Source organism: Onychomys torridus, chromosome 17 (genome assembly GCF_903995425.1).
Source record: "Onychomys torridus chromosome 17, mOncTor1.1, whole genome shotgun sequence".
NCBI lineage: Eukaryota > Metazoa > Chordata > Mammalia > Rodentia > Cricetidae > Onychomys > Onychomys torridus.
Window position 1 is genome coordinate 20,375,326 of NC_050459.1, and position 19,965 is coordinate 20,395,290.

Here is a 19,965-nt window from a genome sequence, read left to right on the forward strand (position 1 = left end):
GGTGACAGCTACTGGCGGGCGGGGAAAGGGGTCGGACGACGGCAGCCAATCCCGAGCCGGTCCCGCCCCTGGCACGCCGAGCGCCCGGCGCGGAGATGGAGCGTCGCCGTGCCTCCGGGCCTCGGAGCAGGAAAGGCAAGAACGGCACCGCGCTCGTCACGCGGGGAGACACGCCTGCCCTGCGCCCTCCGTCCACTGGACCTGCACTCCACTTCCCTGCCCAGAGAGGAGGAAACGGTGCCCGCGACCGCACGCCCGGCACGCCTCTTTCTGTGGACGGACACGCGATACCGGAAGTGGGCGGGGTAACCTGAAAGCGCTTCCGGGCGGCTAGCGGCAATTGAGTTGCAGGTGAGCGGCGGGTTCCCGTCCGCGTCCCGCCGACGGGCGACTGGACGCCCTCGCCCCACCGCGGCTGTCCAGGGTAGCCTTGCCTGAGCTCAAAATGAACTATATGCCCGGCACCGCCAGCCTCATCGAGGACATCGACAGTGAGTACCTCTCCCCGGGGGAAGCCTGCTGTGGGACCCCTTTCTCGAGTGGGGTCCCCTGGAGAGGGAGCCCTGGGCCCCGGCGGGGTGGTCCGTCTTCACAGCCTCGGAGCCCATCCCTAACCTGCCTCCCTCTGTCCCTGGAGTGGTGACCCCCCGCCCCCAAGCTGGGGAACTCCTTCCGAGGGGCGCAGCATCCGACGTGCGAACTGTGAAGTGGTCCAGGAGACTTCCCCCGTGCGCCCTGCCTCGCACTGTAGTGTTTCCCAAGATATATTTGACGGTGGATGGATGAGAATGCTTATGTGAGGACCCACCCAAACCCGAAAAAAAAAATCTTAAGACAACAGCACTTGAATTTAATTAGCAGTCAACGTGGGCCACTTGCCCTCTATGAGGGTCATTAGCACGTTCAGATTAAAGCTGTTAGAGACAGGTGTCGGACGTAATAACTGACTTTGCTGGAAAGGTTAACTCACTTCAGACTGACTTTTGTCTCTTCGACAGTTTTGCTTTTACTGGAAAAAGGTCAGTCCTGTACAAACCACGAGGAGACAATTTCATCTTTCAAGGATTATTTTTATTTTTTTTCCGTATATGCATGTCTTGCCTGTATCTTTGCGCACCATGTGCGTGCCTGGTAACCACGAAATCAGATCTCCTTTTCTTCATCAAATCCTCTGGAATTGGAGTTAAGGACAATTATGAGCCGTAGTTTGGGTGGGTGCTGGGACCCGAACTCATCTATCCTCTACAAGAGCAACAATCTCTAGCCCCACTTGAAATTCTCCCCTCCCCAAATTTTTACTTGTGTATGATTCCTCAACTGTATGATTCCTCAAAGGTCGTTTTTCGTTTTTCGAGACAGGATTTCTCTGTGTAACAATCCTGGCTATCCTGGAACTCCCTTTATAGACCAGGCTGGCCTCCAACTCCACCTGCCTCTGCCTCCCAAGTGCTGGGATTAAAGGTGTGCACAACCACTGCCTGGCTTTTCAAACAGCATTTCTAAAGCAGCATTAAAAAAAAAAAAAAAGATGTGTGTGAGCATGTATGTCTGTGCACTGTGTGCTTGCCTGGTGCTGGGAGACCAGAAGAGGACATAGCATCCCCTGGAATTAGAGTTACAGATGATTGTGAGCCACTATGTGGTTGCTGGGAATCGAACCTGGATCCTCTGGAAGAGCAGCCAGTGCTCTTAAGTGCTGAGCCATTGCTCCAGCCCATTAGCAGCATTTTAATATCATTTTAATCCTGTGACTTTCAAACGCAAAATGATTTATAAAGCTTCAAACAAGTAAAACTTAAAAAAAAATTAATTCACTTGCAAATTAGAGAGCATCTAAGATTTCATTCTCAGTTATCAGTGATTTTTTTTTTTTTTTTTTTTTTTTTTTTTAGTTTTACTTATTATGAATACAATGTTCTGTCTGCATGTTTGCATGCCAGAAGAGGGCATTAGATCTCACTATAGGTGGTTGTAAGTCACCATGTGGTTACTGGGAATTGAACTCAGGGCCTCTTGAAGAACAGTCAATGCTCTTAACCTCTGGGCCATCTCTCTAGTCCCAAGTGATCTTAAGCCAAATTAGATATATTTCTGTGTGTGTGTGTGTGTGTGTGTGTGTGTGTATTTATTTATTTATTTACTTATAGATGTACATATAGATGTATAAATATATTTTTATATATTGTATATACATAAATGTTTATAAACATTTATATAGATATATATGTATTATAGCTACATACACACACACACCCCACTTTATAAGCCTATCTGTGAAGTGTAATGGAATATTCTATTAGTGGAGCCTTTATTTATATATAGATATATATGTATTATAGCTACATACACAACACACACACACACACACACACACACACACACACCCCACTTTATAAGCCTGTCTGTGAAGTGTAATGGAATATTCTTTTAGTGGAGCCTTTATTTATATATAGATATATATGTATTATAGCTACATACACAACACACACACACACACACACACACACACCCCACTTTATAAGCCTGTCTGTGAAGTGTAATGGAATATTCTTTTAGTGGAGCCTTTTACGTTCACCTTTCCTTATATATCTGAATTACCTGCAGCAAATCCTGCCATTTACTAAAATTGCTTATATTCTCCAGCCTTCCCATAATTCTCTGTGGATCCCAGGCCTTCTCCGTTACTGAAAAATTGCAAACCATGTATCTACTCCTCACTCCCCTATCTCAACACACACTGTTCTCTCCCAACCCTGGGTCTTTTGTTTGAGACAGGGCCTCTATGCAGTACTGGCACTCACCTGCCCCTGCCTCCCCAGCGCTCTAATTTAGGGTGTGCGCCACCGTGCCTGGCTCAGCTGTGTTTTTATGTCTGGCTCTGATATTTGTCACCATCAGGCTCATGTCCCTTTATGCACATGTTGTTGGCTCTTCACAGCTTTGACTCTTCAGACCACCTTTGCTGTCAGAAGCTTCCGGTGTTTGTTCATTTGATTTTTATTTGGTTTGATACCATCTTTGAGACACTGTCTCACTCTGTAGGCCAGGAAGGTCCCTTCAGTCACAGCATTCCTTCTGTCTGTCTCTAAAATGCTGGGATTACAGACATGGGCCACCATGCCTGGCTTGAAGCTATAGTATTTTTAAAGACTTATTTAGCAGGGGCAGCGGTGGCTGGCGTATGCTTTTGATCCCAGCACTCGGGAGGCAGAGCCAGGTGGATCTCTGTGAGTTCGAGGCCAGCCTGGTCTACAGAGGGAGATCCAGGAAAGACACCAAAACTACACAGAGAAACCCTGTCTTGAAAAACAAACAAAAAACATTTATTTATTTATTTATTTATTTATTTATATTGTATATCTTTTTTTCAAGATTTGTTTACTTACTGTTTAAGTATGTATGTTTATGTCTACATGAGTTATGAACGTCTATGTGTAGTACATGTGTGCAGACTGCCAGAAGAGGGCATCAGCTTCCCTGGAACTGGAGTCACAAGAAAGACAAACCTGGAATTCTGCGAGAACAGCAGTGCCCTAACTGTTAAGGCATTCCTCTAGCCCCTCGAAGCTGTGTTCTTAGTCATAAATGTCAGGTGTCCTTTCAAGTTCTCTCCTCTGCAGCACTGTACATTGTGTTCATCTCTTTATATTTATGTGTATGTACCTGTATGAGTTTCAGTGCATCGTGTTCATGCAGGAACTCAAGTTTCAGGCAGATGTGTGTGCTGGGAATTGAACCTGGGTCCTCTAGAAGAGCCATCTCACCAGCCCTCTGTTGTTTTCTTGGTTTCTCCAAGACTAGTTCTTGCTCATTGTCTCTCTGGACATTGCTGTTCTCTAAAACAGGTGGTCTGAGTTGCCTGTTTGGTCCATTTTCTCTACATCTCTACACGCACTTTAGCATCATAACTCCTTCTCCATACACCAGTCTTCAGTGTTTTCTTACTCCTTTTGAAGTTAAAGTTTGCTTCCAATACTTTTCTGACTTGAACCCCATTCTTTCTTTTAACTTTGAGCCAAATGTTAATATATCACTTTTCCCATTTATGCTTAATATATATTTATTAGATTTCTCTAATCTTTTCATTTCCACTCTCCCTTTCTCATAGCCCTCATGTATTTATCCTTCAAAGTCCAACTGGGATAGGTGTAGCTTCTTTCTTAAGTCTTATATAATTAAGATTGGCTTGTTTATAATACTTAATTATGCCTAATATGACTGTAAAAAATTATTGCCTGCCAGGCGGTGGTGGCGCACGCCTTTAATCCCAGCACTCAGGAGGCAGAGTCAGGCAGATCTTTGTGAGTTCGAGGCCAGCCTGGTCCTCAGAGCAAGATCCAGGAAAGGAACAAAGCTACACAGAGAAACCCTGTCTCGAAAAACAAACAATCAAAATTATTGCCCCTCTCTTCATATAGAAAGTACTTCATGTGGTGCACACCTTTAATCCCAGCACTTAGTAGAGGCAGGTGGATCTCTGAGTTGGAGGCCAGCCTGGTCTACAGAGTGAGTTCCAAGACACCTAGAACTACATAGTGAGACCCTGTCTCAAAAAACAAAACAAAACAAAAACCCCAAAACCAGAAAATATATTATATGTGGGATTACAGAATGAGTAGTTAAAATCTTGCATGTTTATTAGAGCTAATAAACATCTCTAATAGCTGGCTTATTCAAATCCTTTACCGTCACCTTGAAGTTATCTCTTCAGAGACCCCCCCCCATTTTCTATAGCCACTTTGATGTGCTCTTCATAAGATTGATGACTTTCGCCGGGTGGTGGTGGCGCACGCCTTTAATCCCAGCACTTGGGAGGCAGAGCCAGGCGGATCTCTGTGAGTTCGAGGCCAGCCCAGTCTCCAAAGCAAGTTCAGGAAAGGCGCAAAGCTACTCAGAGAAACCCTATCTCGAAAAACCAAAAAAAAAAAAAAAAAAAAAGATTGACTTTCAGACCTCAGAGTAGTTCAGACCAGTGGTTCTCAACCTTATAAGGCTGCGACCCTTTAATACAATTCCTCATGTTGTGGTGACCCCCATTATTTTTGTTACTACTTCATAACTGCAATTTTGCTACTGTTATAAGTTGTACGGTAAATATCTGATATGTGACCCCCACACAAAGGCCATTGAGCTCCAGGGGGTCAAGACCCACAGGTTGAGTACCCCTGGTTTAGAGCAAGGGCTCAGTGATTAAGTGTGTACTTCTGTTTCGGAGGGCCAGAGTAGCTGCTGGCACCCACACCAGCAGTTCACTGCGCACTGCCCGTAACTCCAGTGCCAAGAGTCTGATGCCGCCTTCTGGGCTCTGCAGGCAGGTACACAGACACAAACGCAACACATGCACTTGTTTAAAGCTTTTAACTGAGTTCCTGCTCCACGTCACCATCAAGTCTCACCTGACTGAGGCATTTTAGGTTTATTTTGGAGGCTTTGCTTCTTGGCTGTACACCACCCACTCTAAAGCTTGTTTTCATTTCAAATTCCCTTCCTTGAAAGCAAAATGTGAAGCGGGGCAGTGGTGGGCACGCCTTTAATCACAGCCCTCGGGAGGCAGAGGGGGTGCATCTCGAGGCCAGCCTGGGCTACAGGGCTAGATCCAGGACATCCAGGGCTGCACAGAGGAACTCTGTCTGGAAATCAAAACAGGGAGGAGAATGTGAGGAAGACTAGATGAAGTAGTTCTAGGAGTAAGGCCAGGGAACCTAGCCGGTGATGAAGGTAAACAGAACTTGTGTAATTCCAGCCCTTAGATGACGGCAGGTCATCCTTAGCTGTATAGTAAACTTGAGCCCAACTAGGTGATGTAAAATCCACTCAGAAAAATAAACACTACCTAGACTAAGTTTCTCTGTTTAAGATGGAGAACGTACATGACACTGAGAGGGCTAAATGTGACTTCAGAGCCTGGAGCCAGCTGCCTGCCCGGCTGCCCAGTGCCTTCTCTAGGCCTGCAGTACTACTCTGAGTCTCCAGTACTGACGTCATCTCAGTCCCAGGCTGCCGTAGTTGTCCACACACGTTTTACAGTGAAGGCCACCGTAAATACGTTAGAAGAGGGTCTGGTGCAGCTTAAACAGCTGCGAACGGAATGCTTAGTGTTACGCTCACTGAAACGGACAGCTTTCATTTAAAGATCTTTTCTCCTTTCCCCAGAAAAGCACTTGGTCCTACTTCGAGACGGAAGGACACTTATAGGTTTTTTAAGAAGCATTGATCAGTTTGGTATGTATTGCTATGATCTTAACTCTTTAATCCCACTGAATTTTTTTGGCGCTACTTCATATTCAAATTTACTTATCTCTGACTTTTCCCCATGTGTCAGCAAATGGAACTGTTTAGGGTGAGTAAATTGTTTTCAAAGTATGCTTAGGTGTTTCAGAAGCTTGTATATTTACAAGTGTGTACTCTAAAACTGATTTTCACTAGGGTTTTATTTTCCCCATTGGAGGGAGCCAAAGGATAGAAATAAAGTTAGTCTTCACATCATTTCCTGGAGGTCACCCTCCCTGTCCATAGAGTAGAAAGCATTCCCTGAAACTTTTCTTGAGGGAGGGGAAACAATAAACTGAATAGTTTCCATATAGGAATAGACCAGATTTAGGGGTACGTCTTCATTTTGCGGTCTGCATTTTCTGAAGTAAGATTTATGTTTCCCTTTGGTACAAGAAGCTTCTCAGTTCATACTGAACATTTGTGGGTCATCTGCTGGGTCACTGGATGTAAATGTAAGGAAAACCACAGGTGAAACACCAGAATTTACAAGATATAAACAGCCAGCCATACGCCTATAGTCTCAGATACTTGGTAGGCTGAGGCAAAAGGATCATGTTGGAAACAGATCAAGAACCATCTCACACCAAAACAATACAAACATCAATTTCTGTTTTACCTCAAGTAAGACGAGTACTACTAATTGAAAGAAGAAAAATAATTCTTATAGGTTAGTGTTCTAAATCTTAAATTAATCAAAGTGCTTTGAAGGGATAGATAATAAATGTTGAGATCATGAGGTATGATTATCTGACAAGGTAAAAAAAAAAAAATTTAATATTTATTATGTATAGTGTTCTGCCTGCATGTATGCCTTCAGGCCAGAAGAGGGCGCCAGATCTCATTACAGATAGTTGGGAGCCACCATGTGGTCGCTGGGAATTGAACTCAGGACCTCTACAAGAGTAGCCAGTGCTCTTAACCTCTGAACCATCGCTCCAGCCACCAAAAAAAAAAGATTCTTGCTGTGTCATAATCTATAAAAATTACATTGGGTTGCATGAATTATAAGTGCTGAACAAAAATTAAACCTCAGTGAAGTTACATGCACATATTCTCACAACATACATATATTCACACAGCAAAGAAAAACTCCTTCCAAAAGAACAGAGCTTTAATCTTGGCAGTTGTCTTGGTTCGTTTGCAGATTTCCATGTGTTTATATTTTGTAGGGACCATGCTGATAACTAGCAGTTAAATAATACACAAGTAACTTACTCCTACCCTTATTCCTACCGTCTTTCAGTCATTAGCCCAACAGAACAGGAAATACTCTGTCCTTATTTGAATGCCTCCTAAAACTGTGTCTGTCTGTCTGTGTCTGTCTTGGAATAAGGCAGACATTTCTACTTTGGAGAAAGACTTTAAAAAAATGCAGTGTTTAGCATTGTTAGCTGTTTGCTGAAGTGTTCACGTATGCTGGCTCCTGCCTGTAATCACAAATTCTGGGACAGCCTGGATTACATCATGATTTCCAGGCCAAGTAAGGCTGGGGTGAGAACCTGCCCCTCCTACCCCCCCCCCCACACACACACACAAAACCAACCAAAAAACCAAATCCTGCTAATGGTTTGTTATAACCGGTGAAGTTAAAAAATAACTAAATAATTGAATCTGTTTCTGCTCTGTGCTTGTAGCTAACTTGGTCCTGCATCAGACTGTGGAGCGCATTCATGTGGGCCAAAAGTACGGTGATATTCCTCGAGGGATTTTTGTGGTCAGAGGGGAAAACGTGGTCCTGCTGGGAGAAATAGTAAGTGAAAACTGCTAAGCGCTGTGGATCGGGTGTGACGGGCGTGACGCTGGCTGCCTCCTCCCGACTGCAGCAAGCTCCTCCCAAGAACCCACTCGTCAGGGAAGCTGTGTCACCAGAGTGGCACTGCCAAGGGTGATTAACACCATTCCACTGCCTCTTTGCATTTTAAAGATTTGCTCTCACTAGCAAAATAGCGTTGGCTTTATCTGATAGAAAACAGTATGGCTGGTGCCCGCTTCGGTAGTCCATATAGTAAGATTGGAATAATACAAAGGTTAGCGTGGCCTCTGTGCAGGCATGGCGCACAGATCTGTTAAGTGGTCCATGTTTGTTCATCTGGAAAGAAAGAAACAGCATTACTGGGTGTGGTGACTCCCGTCTGTAATCCCAGCAGATGGGAAGCTGTGGTAGGTGGATCTCCTCTAGTTTGAAGCTGAGCATGTGTTCCAGGCCAGCCAGGGCTCAAATGTAATACCCTCTTTCAAAAGAATAAAACAAGAACAAATACATTGATCCTTATGTGGTTTTTAAATAATCTCTGATAGCAAAAAGTTACAGAACTTGTTATATGTCCTGATTTATAAAGGTATAATTTAGAGCTAGGAGTATTTTACAATGGTAAAATCTTGCCTAGCTATGAAAACAAGATTTACTGGTTGGAATATTTTAATCATATAAATAGTTGGTTAGGAGCTGGAGAGATGGCTCAGTGATTAAGAGCACATACTGTTCTCACTAAAGGCCTGAGTTTGGTTCCTAGCTCACAGCTGTCTATAATTCAATCTCCAGTGGATCACAGGACACCTGTGTTCATATGCACATACCATACATACGTAATTTTAAAAAATAATAAAATTAAATGGTTGGTCGCACTCAGTTTTTTGTGGCATGAAGTTAACCAGCAGCATTTGAGGAAAGTGTCGTATGTATTTTTAAGAAGGAAAACAGTAGGTGTAGGAAAAGCCATTGTGAAGTTTCAGAGTGGAACTCATGACTAGGGAGGAGGAGGGACCTGAGTATTTGTGCCAGAAAGACCAGCCAGTGAAATGTTAAATTACATCTGAAGTATTACTGCCTGCTCTGTATATTTGTGTGTATACACATCAGAAGATGATTGTGTGTGTGTGTGTATGTATGTGTATACATACAGGTTTGAAGCAGTCAGATTTTTTTTTTCTTAAGTACTTTATTTAAGCTTTAAATCTATGGTGTTTGCTAGGAAAATCAAAGTCCCCATGAGACTGGTTGGCATTCAGAATGGGATGGAGACTGGCTTGGAAGTGCTGTGCTTTGGTAGCATGTATAGCACCATGAAAGAGGAGAGGAGGGAAGAAGGGGAGAGAGGAAGAAGTTAAAGAATGAAAACGACCAGTTTGCAGAAACATCCTGCATTTGATGTTTTCTTACTTGGTTTCTAGAGTCTCTCAGTGGTTAGCAGTGTCTGAATTTAGTGTTCAGAAGTCTTTTGAGTAGAGCAGTTTAGTGTGTGTCTTCTTTTAACACTATTTCAAGAAAATGAGAAGATTCTGTGGGGGATAGTTTGATGGAGAGGCCCTCGTATTGGAAACAGCTTAACCCAACTGTGAGTGAGTCTGAGGTCAGCATGAGACCGTCTCCAACCTCCTGGGCTGGGAAGATGGCTCACAGGGGGAATGTTTGCCACATGAGCGTGAGGGCACCTGTGTAAAAGCCAGGCATGGTGGGGCAAGGCTGTCACTCCAGCACTGGCCGGGAGCTCAGAGGCCAGCCAGTCTAGCTGAAACCAGAGGTTCCAGGTTCCTTGAGAGACTGTGTCTCAAAAAATCAGGGAGTGATAAAGCACCCTACGTGAGCCTCTGGCCTTCACACGTACATACACACATAAACAAGCATCTGCTTCCCAAGCACTGCTGTGAAATGTATTAATACCTCATCATTTTAAAATATTTTTTGTGGTGGGGCTAGAAAGCTGGCTCAGCAGTTAAGAGCACTTGCTGCTCTTGCAGAGAACTGGGTTCAGTTCCCAGCACCCACATAGTGGCTTGCAACCACTTGTAACTTAACTTCCAAGGACTCTGATGCCTTCGGTGGGCACTAGACATGCACACAGTATACATACATACATAGGAGGAAAGCATTCATAACATTTTTTAGCCTTTTTAAAAAAAATGATTATGTGTGGCCAGGCCAAAGTATAGAAAACTCAAGAAACTAGACATGAACAGCCCACCTAAAGAATGGGCTACAGAGCTACACAGAGAGTTCTCAACAGAGGAAGCTCAGATGGCTGAAAGACATTGAAAGAATTGCTCAACATCCTTAATCATCAGAGAAATGCAAATCAAAACGACTCTGAGACACCACCTTACACCTGCCAGAATGGCTATGATCTAAAACACTAATGACAGTCAATGTTGGAGAGGATGCGGAGCAAAAGGAACACTCCTCCACTCTTGGTGGGAGTGCAAACTTGTACAACCACTGTGGAAGTCAGTATGGCGGTTTCTCAGAAAATTGGGAATTGATCTACCTCAAGACCCAGCCATACCACTCTTGGGCATATACCAAGGAATGCTCAATCATACCACAAAGATAGATACATGCTCAACTATGTTCATAGCAGCACTATTTGTAGTAGCCAGAACCTGGAAACAACCTAGATGCCCTTCAACTGAAGAATGGATTAAGAAAATGTGGTACATATACACAATGGAGTACTACTCAGCAGAGAAAAACAATGACAGCATGAAATTTGCAGGCAAATGGATGGAACTAGAAAATATCATCCTGAGTGAGGTAAGCCAAACCCAGAAGGACAAACATGGTATGTACTCACTCATAAGTGGATTCTAGATATAAAGCAAAGAACAGTCAGACTGCAACCCACAGAACCATGGAGAGTATATAGTATATCAGGAGGGACCCTAGGATGACTGTGGCTTATAGTAAGTTTTGGTTTTACTTAATTACTGGGCAAGCCTCAATCAAACATTTCACTATTAGGATAAAAATTTATACTGTATGAAGCTGATAATAAAAAAATAAATGAATGAATAAAAAATATTTAAAAATGATTATGTATGGCTGGGCGGTGGTGGCGCATGCCTTTAATCCTAGCTCTCGGGAGGCAGAGGCAGGCAGGTCTCTCTGAGTTCAGGGCCAGCCTGGTCTACAGAGGGAGATCCAGGACAGACATCAAAACTACACAGAGAAAGCCTGTCTCAAAAACAAACAAAAAGATTATGTAAGTCAGCAGTCAGTCTGAAGAAATTACATACTAAAGCCCAAGAAAACTCATAACCAGCATATCTTTAGAGCAGCATTGCATTGCTGAAGACGTCTCTAATGGTACCCCATGGTGGCTGGCACATGCCTGTGATATCAGAAATGTGGAGACTGAGGCAGAAGTTTATGGCCAGTCTGCACAAGACCTTATTCCAAAAAGAAAACAAAGTGCCTGGATTCTGTTTGATGAAGGATCCCAGCCCTAAGAAAGTTTTCTTTTAAAGATTATCCTATCATGGTCATCATTAGTAGTTCCGTGGGTGAAATACCGTGAAAAGCCCAGGAAAGCAAAGCTAAGAACATTGTCTTTTCTTCACTCCATAGTTACGAGGGAAGGGGTTAGGTGCTCATATGTAGTCTTTAGCAGATAACCTTTGACCCAGGTAACTTACGTAACTTGTGTGGCTTCTAACCTCCTGCTGAGAGTCTTCTCTCTGATACCACAACAGCTGAGCTCTGAGACCTTGGAGGCATGTGTCAGGCTGAAACATCTGCAGATTTTTTCTGGTTGGTGTCTTTTCAAACCACCTCATCAAAAGTCATAAAAGGGACTGGAAAGATGGCTATCAGTAATTGAGTGCTAACTGCTCTCCTAGCTCTTCTGGAGAACCTGAGTTCAGTTCCCAGCACCCATATACGGTAGAAAAATGTAAAATACAATACGGTAGTTCCCAGCCCCACCACAAAAAATATTTTAAAATGATGAGGTATTAATACATTTCACAGCAGTGCTTGGGAAGCAGATGCTTGTTTATGTGTGTATGTACGTGTGAAGGCCAGAGGCTCACGTAGGGTGCTTTATCACTCCCTGATTTTTTGAGACACAGACTCTCAAGGAACCTGGAACCTCTGGTTTCAGCTAGACTGGCTGGCCTCTGAGCTCCCGGCCAGTGCTGGAGTGACAGCCTTGCCCCACCATGCCTGGCTTTTACACAGGTGCCCTCACGCTCATGCGGCAAACATTCCCCCCCTGTGAGCCATCTTCCCAGCCCAGGAGGTTGGAGACGGTCTCATGCTGACCTCAGACTCACTCACAGTTGGGTTAAGCTGTTTCCAATATGAGGGCCTCTCCATCAAACTATCCCCCACAGAATTTTCTCATTTTCTTGAAATAGTATACTGTATAACTAAGATCCTGTCTGGGAGGAGTGAGGGGCAGAAATATGTTGCTACTTTATCTGTGTAGGCTTTTCATGTTACAGATAATACCTACACATTTTAAGAATGATAAAATCTGTGTTCAGTGAGACTCATTTATAGTTCTGCATTACAAAATTGGTTATTTAATGTTTATGACAAAATTAAGTATATTATGCTGTGTTAAATGAAAACAAAATTTACAGTCACTGTTTGTGTTATGGGTGTACACCTGGTCTGATGACGTAGGTAAGCAGTAGAGGGCTTGCTAGCATACACAGGGCTCTGGTTGATCCCCAGCACCATGTAACAAAATGGCTCCTAGGCCTGTGAGATGGCTCAGCGGTTTAAAGCACTGTGCAAGCCCGACAGTCCAAGTTCAGCTCGCAGAAGCCAAGTGAGTGTGGGAGGAGAGGACCAACTCCACAGCTGTCCTTAGAGGACAGACTCCACAGCTGTCCTTAGACGTCACACATGCACTGAGACCCACACACAGTGTAAAGACACAGTTCCAAACAATAAACAGACTCAGTGCCTCTGGTCACAAATAGATTGACGGGCCTACACACCTGAAAATTGATATCATTCAACAAGTATTGGTGTTCCATACTAGAATCATGAATAATTTTCAAAGTTTCAGATTGTCTGCTAATATCCTACATTTCCTACAGTGTGTATGTATTTTTGAAGTAAGGAAAGCGAAGTAATATTTTTATTAAAGTTTATCTGGCATGGTGGTTCACGCCTTTAATCCCAGCACTCGGGAGACACGAGCAGGTGGATCTCTGAGTTCCAGGACAGCCGGGGCTACACAGAGAAACCCTGTCTCAAAAACCCAAAAGAAAAATGTAAAATACAAGACTTACCTGTGGCTATTGTGGCCTGAATACTTTTTTTGGATCCTGTATAGTTAAGATACCTTTCTGCAAACAGCCTTAGAAACGTGTGAGGGCAGGTGCCCACTAACAAGTGTGCGTGTAGGGGCTCAGAGGGTAACTTTGGGTATCAGTGCTCATCTTGCACCTTGTTGAGACAGGGTCTCTTCCCACTGTGTACTCCAGGTTAACTGGCCCTCGGTTTCCAGAGATGCTCCTGTCTGTCTGCCCATCTTCCCGCAGGAGCACCGGGATCATAGGTGTGCTGCTGTGTCCAGCTCTGTGTGGGCTCTAGGGAGTCAGACTCGGGTCTTCACGAGTGCGTGGCAAGCACTTTGTCCTCTGAGTTACCTCCTAAGCTGAGATTGTGTGTTGAAGAGAAGCTGTTCTTTAACTTTTGGTAGAAAGTTAACCCTGACTAACATGGGTCTTTACCGGAAGCTTTGCTGTGCACGCTGACCCCGACCCCTGTGTCACATTCTAAGTGGTATGTGTTGGGTGCTGTCACCGCCTGTCTCTGTCTGTAGGAGAAGGGTATCTCAGCCTTACCACAGCTATGAAAAGCAGCCCAAGCTCCGTACTGGGAGCTTTTTGTTTGTCTGTAAGGTTTTCAGTTCTGGACTTCATTGGAAGTTGTTCAAACCTGCCTGTTTTGCAGGACTTGGAAAAGGAGAGCGACACGCCCCTTCAGCAAGTGTCTATTGAAGAGATTCTAGAGGAACAGCGGGTAGAGCAGCAGACCAGACTGGAGGCAGAGAAGCTGAAGTTTCAGGCCCTTAAAGACCGGGGCCTCTCCATCCCTCGAGCAGACACTCTGGATGAGTACTGAGGCCTTTGCTCTAGAGAGCAAGGGCTTGTCACCTGGTCACCTCACACATTGACCAAAGACTATCTAGTGAAAAGTGGTCTTATTCTTTCACATAGGCCACTGTGAAGATATCATGCAATTTTGTTTTGTTTTTAACAAAATCATTGTATGTTTTGTTTTGCTTTTCTGTTTCAAACAGTCTTGTTATATAGCTCTGGCTAACCTAAATCTCACTTTGTAGATTGGGCTGACCTCTAACTTGTGGGATTGCAGGTATGTTCCACCATGCCCAGCTTTATTGTTTAAAGAAACAGTGACATGACCTGCACTCACACAGGTCACTGTGGAGCCAAGAATCACGCCTTTATATTGCTTTTCTTATCTCAGAGTTTACATTTCTTTTTAAAAGATATTTCTTCATTTACTTGTAAATAAAGAATGAATCCCATAATGTCATATTATTTCACAAAATGGAGTTATCTCTGGTGAAGAGAGAAAATTCACTAGTGCAGAAGGTGTGATATTGATATGCTTGGATCCCTTGCTGTCACAATCCCACGTAGCTGTCTGCTCGGCAAGATATATCTATCTTGGTTCCCCGTCCCCGTTTTCATGTTTGTATCTGATCAAGTTTCAAGATTGAGAAGGGAGTTTTCAAGGAACTAGTTACAACAGAAGCCTCTTGTTTAAGAAACTTGGATCCTGCTTTACCCACAGCTATTCCAAACTATTTCTCAGAAGAAAGAATGTCTTCATACTGTGCTTTGTTCTCAGCCCTCTGTTACTCTAGTTGGGTTTCCAAATCCTCTGCACTTAAGTTTTGGTCACCTGTTGCTTAGGTCATCACACACACACAAGAAAAAATGCACAAACGGTGTTGAGTAACTACTGATTCACAGTGACACACTGCCTTGACTTGATTTCTCGAGAGTCATGATTGCGTAGTAAGTGTAACAGATGAGATTTTAATGTGGTTTAGTAGGCAATAGGCAGGAATGAAGCAACAGCCTAAAAATTGGCCTATAAGCACATTGAAATGATGCTCAGTAATGTAATTAGCCCAATACTTCCTTTATATAATCTTTCGGGCAATGGTGTGGACTGTTTTATACTGTGATATAAAATATACTTAATGTTTTCAAGTGTTTAAAAAAACCTGCCCCAGATGCCCATAAACCATGTGGCATGTTAATTCTTCATTATTGGGTTAGTTTTACAGTAGATACTTTTTGAAGAAATTATTGTCCTTGGATTGAGGATATAGCTCAATTGAGGATAGTGCTTAGAATGTGCAAGGTTCATGCCAGGCAGTAGTGGCACATGCCTTTAATCCTGGCACTTAGGAGGCAGAGGCAACTGAGTGGGAGGCCAACATGGTCTACAGAGTGAATTCCAGGACAACCAAGGCTACACAGAGAAACTCTGTCTCAAAGAGAAGCAAAAAAAAAAAAAGAATGCAAGGTTCACCTCACATCTAAGTAGAGGGACTTTAAAACATTTGGTACCTTCAAGAGCTGTACGTCACTTATTTCACCATCAAACAATTCCAATGTAATAACAGACGTGAGTTACAAAAGGGGAGGGACCTCCTTGGCCCTTGAACCTGTTCTTTGCAAGGTTCAGTCAGGCGTGATGTTTCTGACCTATGTCGTGCAGCAGCCTGGAATTGAACCTGAAAGTTCAGCTATTTAGACTGCTTCCTTCCTCCTAGTTCCCAGATTGCTCGGCCTAGGGGCTCGCCTCAACTGTCCTCCCTGTGTGTACACTGAAATCTGCTGCCCTCATCACTGACCACTGTAGCTAGGCTCCTATGAGACTGCAGGAACAATCCCAGTTCATAGTAAAAGTTCCTGCCAGTTGGGGCAATTGATTTAAGAGGGGAAAATGAGAACACCTTGCTTGTAGCCATCTCGATTCTGAAATAACAGCATATCTGTTTCAGGCCTTTTAAAAACTTCCCCCTAGGCCCTTCATATATTTGATTTCATGCTCTCTGGTTTTTAAACCTACTTCTCTACTCTGAATAGAATCCAAAGTAGAGCGCCAAAACAAGAAATAGAGTACATCCTGTATAATGAAGTCAGGCTGCATGTAAACCTGGCGTGTGTATTTTACTGGTAATATAAAGTACATGTTTCTGAGAGTGACTCCAGCATTTGAAAAGTGTTATATATAGTCTGGTTTTCTATGTCCATTATAACTAGGAAAGGGAAAAGTACATCCTCATTGTCCTATCTTTGATTTCAACCACAGAAGACTACCTTTGCTACCTGCAGCTCTCTGCTCAAGTGTCACCATCCCTGACTACCTCTTCGAAACAGCATGTCTAGGATGGAAACGTAGCTCGGTAGTAGAAAGCTTGCTTAGCCATGCTCTGCGTTCTAGCCCAGCATTGGGGTTGGGGGAGAAAAATCCCCTCAAAAATCCTACCTCCACCTGTTTGCCTTCCAGATGTATTTTTTACCCTGACAACCATCAACAGCTGACAGAAGTCATCATTTACTATCTCAACCCCCAAAGTAAATGCCTAAGACTGGGATTTCTGAGTGTGTGGGCACATGTCTATAATTCTAGCACTTGGCTAGAAGTTTCGGTATTTAAAGCCAGCCTCTGCTAGTGTGAATTGGAGGCCAACCTGGGCTACACGAGTCCCAGTCTTTTTTTTTTAAGTTAAAGTCATGGGTGGTAGTGCACACCTTTAATCCCAGCACTTGCCAGGCAGAGACAGGAGGGCCTTTGTGATGTTGAGGCCTGCCCGATCACGTAGTGAGTTTCAGGACTACATAGACCCTGTCTCAACCAAACCAAACCAGTAAAGAGTGGGATTTTCTGTCTGCTCCCATCTTGTAGCCCCAACATCTGAGTGATGTCTGAAATACTAGGTTTCACTGTAAAGCTGCTGAAGGTTGGATTGATAGAAGACAGATAAATGAGCCGGGTGGTGGTGGCGGCGACACACGACTTTAGTCCCAGCACTGGGGGGTGGGGTGGGGGCAAAGGCCGGTGGTGTATCTCTGAGTTTGAGGCCAGCCTGGTCTACAGAGTGAGTTCCAGGACAGCCAGGACTGTCACCCAGAGAGACCCTGTCTTCAAAACAGATAAATGGGTGAAAATACAGGTATCAGTTCAGGATGACTCAGACACTTCAGAGACCAAAAGGTGAGGACAGCCAGGCGCCCTGAGCAATCAGGAGGTGAGTGAATGACACAGAGATGTTCCCCCAAGGCTGCCGTAGCTGTAGGCCACAGATGTCAGGTGTAAAGAATGTGTGTCAGAGTATCAGAGAAAAAAAATCTCAAGAGCTTCATGGGTCAGAGAGGGGGCTTATTGCCAGAGACCTGAACTGCAGTGACCACCTTGCATGTCCCCCCTCCGGAGAGGCCTTTTCTATTGGAAAAAAAAATGGTGGTTTTGTGGGTGTTTGCTTTTCTCTATTCAGTAGGTCTTTACATTTATCAAGTAAATTTCGGGCTACATGGGTATGCACTTGTCTTAGCTACAAGGGAAGCAGAGGTAGGACCAGCCTCCACAACATAGTGAACTCCCCAATTTAAAAAAAAAATTATTAAGAATTTTTTTAATTAATTTCACATACCAATCAGAGATCCCCCTCTTCCCTCCTCCCACCCCTTCAGCCTCCCACCCCCACCCCCCATTTTCTCCTACAAGAAGGTAAGGCTTCCGATGGCAGCAGAGCCTGGTCCATTAAGTAGAGGCAGGTCCAAGCCCATCCCCCTGCCTCAAAAGCTGTATGAGGTGTCCCATGATAGGTAGTGGGTTCCAAAAAGCCGGCTCACGCGCCAGGAATGGATCCTGATCCTACTGCCCGGGGGGTTCCTTAAGCAGATCAAGCTACACAACTGTCTCACTTATGCAGAAGGCCTAGTTCAATCCCGTGGAGGCTCCACAGCTGTTGGTCTGAAGTTCACGAGTTCCCACTAGTTTGGTTTGGTTGCCTCTGTAGGTTTTCCCATCATGATCTTGATACCCCTTGCTCATAGAATCCCTCTTCTCTCTCTTCAACTGGACTCCTCGAGTTCGGCCTGGTGTTTGGTTGTGGATCTCTGCATCTGCTTCCATCAGTTACTGGATGAAGGCTCTATGATGACAGTTAGGGTGTATGATTACTGGGGTAAGCCAGTTCAGGCACCCTCTCTGCTATCGATAGTAGTCTAGGCTAGAACTCCCCAATTTAAAAGAGGGCCTAGAGGGATGGCTTAGGTTCAGTGGTTAAGAGCACTGGCTGCTTTTTTCCGGTTTGGTTCCTAGCATGCACGTGGCAGTTCACAGCTGTTAACTCCAATTCCAGGGGACCTGATGCCCTCTTTGGGCCTCCATGAGAACCTGGCACACAAATGGTACACAGAAATGCATTGAGGGCAAATACAAAGTAAAATAAAGAAATGGCTCCCCCCCCCAAAAAAAAAAAAAAAAAAAGCCAGGCATGGTGGCACGAGCCTTTAACCACAGAACTCAAGGGGAGGCAGGGAGAGAGAAATGGAAGTAGTGACCTGGGGTGACTCACCCCTTTAATGTCAGCACTTAGGGAGGCAGAGGTCGGAGGATTTCTGTGTGGCGCTTCTCTCTTCCTCAGCTTTGAGTCCCTGTGAGTCATGGTCATACTCCCAGGGTCATAATTGAATATTCATAGGGGACATTCGATATAGGCTGGTTGAGCAGTTAATGGCGTTCCCTTTTCTGCTCCGAAGCCTTGCCCCCCTCTCCCTGCCTGCTTGGTACATCAGGTCTCCTTTCATGTGGGTTGTGCTCCCAGTCAAAAGGGAGAGCCAGGAGTTCGATGCCCAGAACCAGAGGACATTCCAGACCTTTCTTGACCTTTTTGCTCAGGAACAGCAAGAGTTAAGTAGTCATTCGGTCTGGAAAGGACAGAGAAGGCAAGCCTTGGCACTGGGGAAGGTCATTCAACACCCCCTCCCTGAGTCGATGGCCGTCTCTGACATCAGCAACAGCTGTATGCCTCAGTGTTCCAGTCTGCCCACACTACCCCCTCCTTCCTCTGAAAGCCGTAATTCTCCACAGAATGGCAGTGGCAAGGCCTTGAACATTATCTGAACGGCCTGTCCCACTCCACCCCCTCCCAACTCCCTAGCACCTTCGCTGAAGGAAGGCCCACGTGTGTCCGAGGCTGCACGTGTACCAAGCAGTGGGTAGGGAGGAAGGAGCCTGGGCAGCCAAGCCTGCCAGCACACCCTCTGCCTAGGCACAAACTGCAGTTTGCAGAGGGAAGCAGTTATCTGTGTCTGAGACGTAGCAGCACATGCCTGTCATCCCAGGACTTGGGAGACAGGCAGGAGAATCAGGATTTCAAGGCTCATCTCAGCTACACAGCAAGTTTGAGGACAGCCCAGCTGAGAGATCCGTCTTAAAAACAACCCCACAAAGAGACTGGTCAAGCATGGGGTCACACCTTTCCGGTGGCACTGAGTGGGAGAGTGTGCATCAGGAACAAGTTACAAGAAAGCAGGATGGACAGAAATGAACACTGAAGACATGGGGTAGTCATAGTGGGTCTTAGGGACTAGATCTTGGGACCTTGGGTGCCCCGAGGCAGTGGCTCTCACAGGACCTCTCACGCAACTTTACCGGGACAGAAATGTAGGCTGTAGGACTCAGCGGTCCTATATGGCTTCATATCCGTCCTTTTATCCAATTGCCTTGAGGGGGTGGGTCTTGTCCTGCCTCAGGACAGTAGTCACAGGATAGGGAAGTCAAAGGCTGGCTGCAGGGTTAGGGGCAGGGCAAGGCTCTTGCCATAGGAATTTATGTGGCTTAGAAGCAGCCTCACGGCACCTTTGAAAGGAAGAGATCTTGGCAGTCCTGGACCTAGGGCTTTT

The 19,965-nt window shown here is 44.8% G+C and overlaps 1 protein-coding gene across 1 annotated transcript; it reads left to right on the forward strand.

Moving 5' to 3' along the window:
* The first annotated feature begins 94 nt into the window (after window positions 1-94).
* On the forward strand, window positions 95-14,296 carry Lsm1 (LSM1 homolog, mRNA degradation associated). Its single transcript, XM_036166596.1, has 4 exons — window positions 95-491; window positions 6,154-6,222; window positions 7,908-8,023; window positions 13,961-14,296. Exons 1-4 carry the CDS (start codon window positions 446-448, stop codon window positions 14,129-14,131), a joined length of 402 nt encoding a protein of 133 aa, XP_036022489.1. The 5' UTR covers window positions 95-445; the 3' UTR covers window positions 14,132-14,296.
* Window positions 14,297-19,965: the final 5,669 nt, after the last annotated feature.

What these genes read in the sequence shown, in the direction of transcription:
- Lsm1 (XM_036166596.1), top strand. Translation starts at nt 446, where the DNA reads ATGAACTATATGCCCGGCACCGCCAGCCTCATCGAGGACATCGACA. An exon ending in CCTCATCGAGGACATCGACA is followed by an intron (nt 492 to 6,153) that starts GTGAGTACCTCT and finishes TCCTTTCCCCAG; the next exon opens with AAAAGCACTTGGTCCTACTT. An exon ending in TGGTCCTGCTGGGAGAAATA is followed by an intron (nt 8,024 to 13,960) that starts GTAAGTGAAAAC and finishes CCTGTTTTGCAG; the next exon opens with GACTTGGAAAAGGAGAGCGA.